The sequence below is a fragment of the Buceros rhinoceros genome, unplaced genomic scaffold (assembly GCF_000710305.1).
Source record: "Buceros rhinoceros silvestris isolate BGI_N320 unplaced genomic scaffold, ASM71030v1 scaffold7511, whole genome shotgun sequence".
Lineage (NCBI taxonomy): Eukaryota > Metazoa > Chordata > Aves > Bucerotiformes > Bucerotidae > Buceros > Buceros rhinoceros.
In genome coordinates, this window is record NW_010393595.1 from 9610 (window position 1) to 16859 (window position 7250).

Genomic DNA, 7250 nt, shown 5'->3' on the forward strand with positions numbered 1-7250 from the left:
TTCAGCAGGCAGCCAAATGACGAGATAAGAGTGCAAAAACCTTGGTTCGCTCCGCTGTCCCAGCGAGGAGCAGAATTCTTCTCGCGCCAGGAAGGGCCAGTGCCGATGGGCAGCCGATTTTAAGCAGAGGGAAAGAAAAACCTCTCGGTACAACACAGAGTTCAGGGAGTTTGATTATTCTCACCCAATTCAGACGAGAACTCCCGGCGAGTGCAGTTCGGAGTCTATAGCCTGTAGTTCTCAGGCGATCCCGAGGTGCAGGCCTTCAGGCCTCGGCTTGGTCTCAGGCTGCTCTTGGCCTGGCAGGTCCGTTCGTGGGAGGGCTCCCTGCGTGCCGCTGCCCGGGAGTTTGATGGGTGATCCGGGGGTGCAGGCAGACCCTCAGGCTTTCGGCTGGTCGGGCCGAGCAGGCCTGGTTTCGGCAGCCAGCAGTCTGGGGGGAGGGGTCCCCTCATGGGGTCTGGAAGTCCGAGAGAGGACACTCCTCCTGGCTGCTGCATTTTTAAAGCCTTGACACGTAACACTGCACCTGACTCTCTTAACCAATTAAATGCAGAATCATCACACTTGCATGGAATAATTCAATTTGTCCATTATCCAAAAGAAGGAAGTTTCAGCTCAAACCAGGAAGTTTAGCTCAAACCGGGACAAGGTGTTACACATGGCATGTGAGGAAGTGTAGGTCTGGCAATGGGATGTCCATGTGACATCAAGTATTAACACTGAAACTGCTTTCTGTGTTTCTGCCTAGAATACAGTAAGCTGTAGATTTAAAGAAAAGCAATCTGAAATCTTAGCCTTTGAACAAGATAATTCATGGTAGTACATGTGTATTTGCATTTACAGTCACTGATTAAAATAGGATTTGTCTTGGAAATTGATAAATTAACTTTGGATTACTTACAATACTGAGTAAAAATACTTGGCTTTCTCTCAATCGTCTGTTAAACTTACGTGTGGGTAGCTTGGCTTGAGTGTTAGTAGAATCTGCCTGTAGTTTAAAATGGCTCACTTCTGTACTATCGTGTTTATATAATTTCAGGTAATAGACATGAATGATTATCAGAGAAGAAGATTTGCTTCCCGCATTATTGACAGCTTGTTTAATACTGTCACCGATAAGAAGATTGCTATTTTAGGGTTTGCATTCAAAAAAGATACTGGGGACACAAGGTAAGAAAATGAATTCAGTTCACTAATGTGGATTCCATATGCTTGTCACCGGCTATGCAGCTAAACCCACCCAGTTGAACTGTATTAATAAAAACAGATCACATATAGGACCCTTAACCTCTTGTGACTGAGTTTGCAACACGGATTGGTCTTTCTTAAACAGGCGAGACAATCGTAGAGGTCAAGAGGTCAATTCATACCTGAATCATTTGGAAGCTAGGGCAGATAACTATTATTAACTTGAATTAGCAAAGATTTTGAGTCCTTACATTATCCACAGAAAAGAATGGAAACATTTTCACAAATGGTTCTAAATTGCTCTGTGAAGCCAAAGTTTCAGCTTTGTTTCCCAAAAGCAGTTAATTCTGTTTTCCAGTGAAGATCAAACTTGATACAATTCTCCAAACTACTGTTTGTGGGTAATGCTTATAAGCTTGAGGCCTTGTTAGTATTGTGGTCAATAGGAGTGCTGGGCCTCAGTATCTCTCTTGCATGATTCAGCAAGAGATGTAAACTCGTTTTTTCATATTACTCTCTTTGGTGTCCCTCAAGATTTCAAGCGTGCTGCTGGTATGGATTGCCACCAAGCTGTTTAATGTAAAACTGGTGTAAAAACTGGTGTTGCATGTCATGATGCTTGAAGACTTCCATTACTTAAAACATGCCACCTCATTCTCCGATTTATTCACTTCCCTAGAGAGTCATCCAGTATCTACATTAGCAAGTATTTAATGGATGAAGGAGCAAAGCTCCATATCTATGATCCTAAAGTACCTAAGGAACAAATCGTCTTGGATCTCTCACATCCAGGTGTCTCAGAAGATAACCAAGGTAAGAATGCTCATGTAAAGCTTTTTTTTTCCCCACCTTAATCTCAAAATATACAAGGTCTTTCTAAATACTATAAATCTACTTTCCCACTTCTACCATGGGAATGACATGCTGTCATAGCTCAGAGGATTACTGTAACTCTTCTCCCTTTCCCTTTTATAGCTAAATGGTAATTCTGTACTATTGTGTATTTTCATTTGATAAGTATTTGAGTACATGCAAATAATTCTCTCCACGTAATTAAAAGGAAGAGAAAGAAGAATGTCCAGAAGTAGGAGAGATTAGCATTGTTCTGTGACTGGCTTTGTGTCCTGAGTCCTATCTTACCTTAGCTCTTGCTTGCATATCTAAAATAATAGAAATAAAGAAATAATTCTGTAATTTACTGTAGATTATTCTGCTTTCCTCCGTATAACTTCAAAATTAATTTGTTCCCTTAAGCCTATACCTATGCTTAGAACTATCTTGGGGAGAAGCAGGGCTTAGGTGAGATGTTTGTTTTCTTATTGAGGAGGGGAAGAATGGAGATGATGGATGCAGCAGAAGGGTAGATAAGGCTTCTAAAGGTGAAGAGAATGGAGGAAAATGAGCTGTGATGAAGAGTGAAGGGTATATTTGACATGCCCTTGAATTAGAGGGGGAGGGGACAGTCACCTCTAGGCAGCTGCTGAGGCAGGCAGAGGATGAAAGCAGCCCCTTGTGAGCCATGTGTATCTTCTCTAGTGTGAACTGAGTGTTACCTAGGAACTGTGACATGCTGCTGTTGTACAGGTGATGACTTTTGTGAGAGCTGGCATTAGAACTCTCCATAGTAACTTCTAATTCTGGAGATGCTCTTGCCTGTTTAAATCAAGTTTGAATGCTTATGTTTAAACTTTTAAGTGGTCTGACTCTATTCAGATGCCAGGTACAAGCTGCTTTCATTTAAAATAAGTGAAATTGAAGTGACAAATGTCTTGACAGAAAATATCTGTAGGTGAGTGACTTAACTTCTTGTTTGTGTAGGGCAAGGAATGAGACTCATTTGCCAGGGGAGCACCAGATTGATGCTAAAGCTGTGTGCAGAATAAAACTTAATTTTCCTTCTGTTACAGTGTCTCGGTTGGTCACTATCAGTGAAGATCCCTATGAAGCCTGTGATGGAGCTCACGCCCTTGTAATTTGCACTGAATGGGACATGTTTAAGGTAAAAGTTGTCTTCAGTTTAAACTAAAGAAAGAGGGAATGTTATGCTGCTTATTTATTCTGCCTGCTTGAATTGTCCTTTACAGGAGTTGGATTATGAACGTATTCATAAGAAGATGCTGAAGCCTGCATTTATATTTGATGGTAGGAGAGTTCTAGATGATCTTCACAATGAGCTACAAGTCATTGGCTTCCAGGTAATCAGCTGGGTGGTGCTGCTTCTTATGTTTCTTTCCTTTTGCTCTCTTACCTCTTGTTCTCTCTCTTCTTCCTGAGTAGCAAGAGAAACCTCTTCAGGCAAGGATTTAAATCTAAACCCAGCTGCTTAAGTCTCTTCACTAGTGCTGTCTTCTTCCATTATCTTATTTTCATAGACCAATGCTCTGTTAAAATCCAAGCTACATCAGACAATGCCATCAACATTCAGCAGCATATGTATGCCTTAGAATAACGGGATCATTTAGGTTGGAAAAAACTTGTTAGGTTTACAGCTGTACTTAAACGTGAATGCTGTTCTGCTCTTCCTTGGACCAGGAAAATTATGCAGTTATGAGGTAGAAGCAAAAAAACTTGCTAAATCTCACTCCTAAATTCATTCTAGGTAATCAGCAGGATATTGGACTCCAAAACTAGCCCTCCATGGCTTCCTCAAGTCCTGCAGTCTTTGCTACCTCCTATCAAAAGGGCTAAGCTTTAGCATTTGGTGTATATTATAACCTATGCCACAGATCCTACCTGCAAACTTTAATACCACCAAACAAAAAAGCAGTATTTAAAATTGACAGTAACAGGATAGCTGAAACATGCTTCCTTCAGAAGTAAATGTAAGCTGTAAAAACCCTTTTTGCTCTTCACAAAAGACATAGGCAGGTTTTCCTAAGGCATGAACCTTGAAGTCAGACAAGGTGTAATGCAGGTAGCAAAATGTTTATCAGCCAGTGAGATCCTCCACTTGGACAGACTAAGGAGTTTTGGACTCTTCACCCAGAGGTATGTACAACAGGGCTGGCTGACACTGGACAGGAAAGCATTGTACACAAAGATGTATCTGAAGATAAGTTGGTGAAATGCTAATGTGTTACATGGGAGGCTGGAGGAGATGATTGAGTAGTCCTTTGTGTTTTGATCTTCTGGCTGATATTAATCAATGGTGTTTGTTTTCAAAAGAGGACCCAGAAGTAAATGCTTAACTTCTTAGCTAAGCATTTTGCTAAGCTAATAGCAAATCATATATCAAATTATAACCAGTGTGATATTTCTCCTAGGAACTTTTCTTCTGAAGTCTGTGGCTTAAAGACTTTCCAAATCAGAGACTGTACCTTTCTTTGTGTTTCATAGCTCTTGGGTGACTTTTGTATGCAATTCTAGTTGAATTTTTAAAGAATTTGAGTTTGTCATCCAGAATTCAGTTTGTCATCCAGATTTTTCATTTTAGATTAGCATTACAAAGGCATTCAACAATTGACCTGTATTCTCTGTATAAGATAATAAAAAGGGTTTTGCCTTAAATGGATAAACCAAAAACTTAATTCTCAGTCTTTTTAACTGCCCTCATTAAAAGCTATTTCATAGAGCCTGATGACAATAACAATTCCATTATGTGGAATCCAAATGAATTTGAGCTGTTAATTTTTCCTCAAACTGGAGTTTAAAGAACTTCAAACACATCTACTGTTTCAATTATAGCCTGTTTCCACACTGGAAGCTTAGGAATGTGAAGCTCTGTAATTCTAGGCAAAGTAATTTCTGATTTGAGAGAAAAATCTGCTCGGGTGTCCAGCAGTGGAAGCAGAGTAAGCCTTGATTTGAAGAGCTTGAAGCACTTCTAGCATAGACAGAATTTTACTAATACTAAAACTGCCAAATCCAAGTAATCTGATAGAAGCATCTCAGCCAGACAGGATCAGAACAAAATTTACAAAACGGATCATGTGCACGTTTCAGTTGTGGTTCATTCTGTGTACTCCTGAGTACTGTGATTCCTCGCGTAATGACTGTAGGCTTTCTTTCAGTATTTTTTTCCCCTGTTTACACACAGTCATTCCTACTGTTTGTGAACAGGCTCATGTAAATTCAGCCAGTCAGTTGAAACTGTTATGGGCAAATATGGTACATACAGGTCATATGACTGTTCAAACAGCTCTTTTCAGAATTAACTCAGACATCTGTCTAGAATACATTATTCAAATATCTTTTAAATTTATAATAGCTGGTGTATTTTGTCTTTTGGTGCTTTGCATCTGACCTACACCTCTTACTCAAGGGGAAGGCTACAGCTTTCTTTATTTTCTGGGTGAACTGTGGTGTTTTTTGGTGTTTTGTCCTCCATGAGCTCTGTTTTTAATGATTTACATTAGTCTGACTTAGAAATTAGGGGAGCCTGTCTTGCTCTTTGAGTTCTGCAGCACCTGGCTTATGTGGGTGTTGGCTTTGTTACATGCTTTCTCTTATATAGAGTTGGCTGCCTTTAGCCTTTCAGAGTTGTATTGTTAACAAAACAACTCACTGCATTATGGAAGGGGAAAAGCTGCTTCTATTCTAATCAACTGGGTATAAGTTTTTGCACAGAAGAAGTCAAACCCACATTCTTTGAAAACCCAGAAACATTTTATAGTATTTGTGCTGATAGTCTTATGGAAGCTAAGATATGTGAATATTCCAATTAGCAAGATGCAGCTTTAAATAGGCAAGGCAGGCACCTGTGAAAGGCTAATTAAAAAAACCACACCAACAAAACTCTTTGCAATTCCAATCCCAGAAACTGTGCCTGGGGACACTGTGCTTTGTCGCTTATATTATTCTCCTGTACATGAAGTTTAGTTATGGTTCTGGATTTGGTTTAATTTGTAGACTTCTCATAGGCTGACACAATTATGTTAGCTTGCCATACCCACTTGTTAAATGTGCTTCTCTTTCAGATTGAAACAATTGGGAAGAAGGTGTCAGCCAAAAGAATTCCTTTTGCTTCTTCGTGTGAAATTCCGAAGTTCAGCCTGCAGGACCCACCTGTCAAAAAGCCTAGAGTATAATGTTGATTAGGTACCAAAGGAATTATGTGGATGTTCTTAGTGATAACTCTGTAAGCCTACACTTTTTTTAAGGAAAGATATTTTTCATAAACCAATTTTACACTAGAAATGGTACCTAGTACTTGTGAATTCACTCTATTTTCAAATCTATTTTTATAGCGATTTTTTTGGTTACTGAATCATGGTACAAACATGTTTTTAATAATGAATCATCTTTTAAGTGGAAAAGTTACCCTCAAACTGCAGACTTCTGTTTCCAGAAATGTTCCTAAACTGCACTTTAATGTTTCAAGTGATATGAAAGGAAAAGTAGAATATCTCTTTTTTTATTGAACTTTAGTCAAGCTATGGACAGCAGTCAGGAACTTTGGCCTCACCAACTTCTCATTTTCTTTTGGAGTAATTCTTTGCCCCGTTAAATCCTTGCTCTAACTGACACTGAAGTAAAAAAGATAAGTTCTAAGTGAATTTAGTAGGATTTGGGTTGACCCCTAAAATAGAGCTGACTGCAACAATAATAATAAAAATAATACCCCAATCTTGGCTGGGATCAGTTGGTACTGACACAGTCTAAATTGCATCTGTTTGGAGGCCAGATAGTTCTGCAGGCATCTATCATGTAATGAATGACAGTGGGCTGCCAGCTATAAACTGACCCACTGGCAGATCTTCACTTTTGATTTGTTGGTTGCCTTGCCTATATTCCATGTGAAGCCACAAATTATTGATCTAAAGGGATTCCTGGGGCAAGCTTTTCCTACGTTACAGCCATACAGCCCAACCTGTCTTCAGCAGAGGAACATTCTGCTTGTTCGGACATTGAATTTAAGAAGGTTACCTTAATTTGGTGACAGTCCAAGTAAAAAGTAAATATTGCCTTCGAAGCTACCTGATGGTTACCTTTTTCCTTCTGTTCTGCTTATATACTTCATCTGAAAGCAGCTCTCTTAATCTGCAAAAATTATTCTCTGCTGTTAAATTATTAAATTAAAATTCAGCCCCATAAGTTAGTCGGCTTGCTACCTCAATTAG

General features: G+C 39.4%; 1 protein-coding gene across 2 annotated transcripts in view; it reads left to right on the plus strand.

Moving 5' to 3' along the window:
* Positions 1-6396, plus strand: part of UGDH (UDP-glucose 6-dehydrogenase) — a 15484-nt gene extending 9088 nt beyond the window's left edge. For both annotated transcript variants that reach the window (XM_010144903.1, XM_010144904.1), the window contains 5 exons: positions 1043-1173; positions 1871-2004; positions 3099-3190; positions 3276-3386; positions 6108-6396. In XM_010144903.1, coding sequence (XP_010143205.1) covers positions 1043-1173; positions 1871-2004; positions 3099-3190; positions 3276-3386; positions 6108-6218 — 579 coding nt within the window. In that variant the 3' untranslated portion in view covers positions 6219-6396. The remainder of the gene's footprint in view (positions 1-1042; positions 1174-1870; positions 2005-3098; positions 3191-3275; positions 3387-6107) is intronic.
* Positions 6397-7250: the final 854 nt, after the last annotated feature.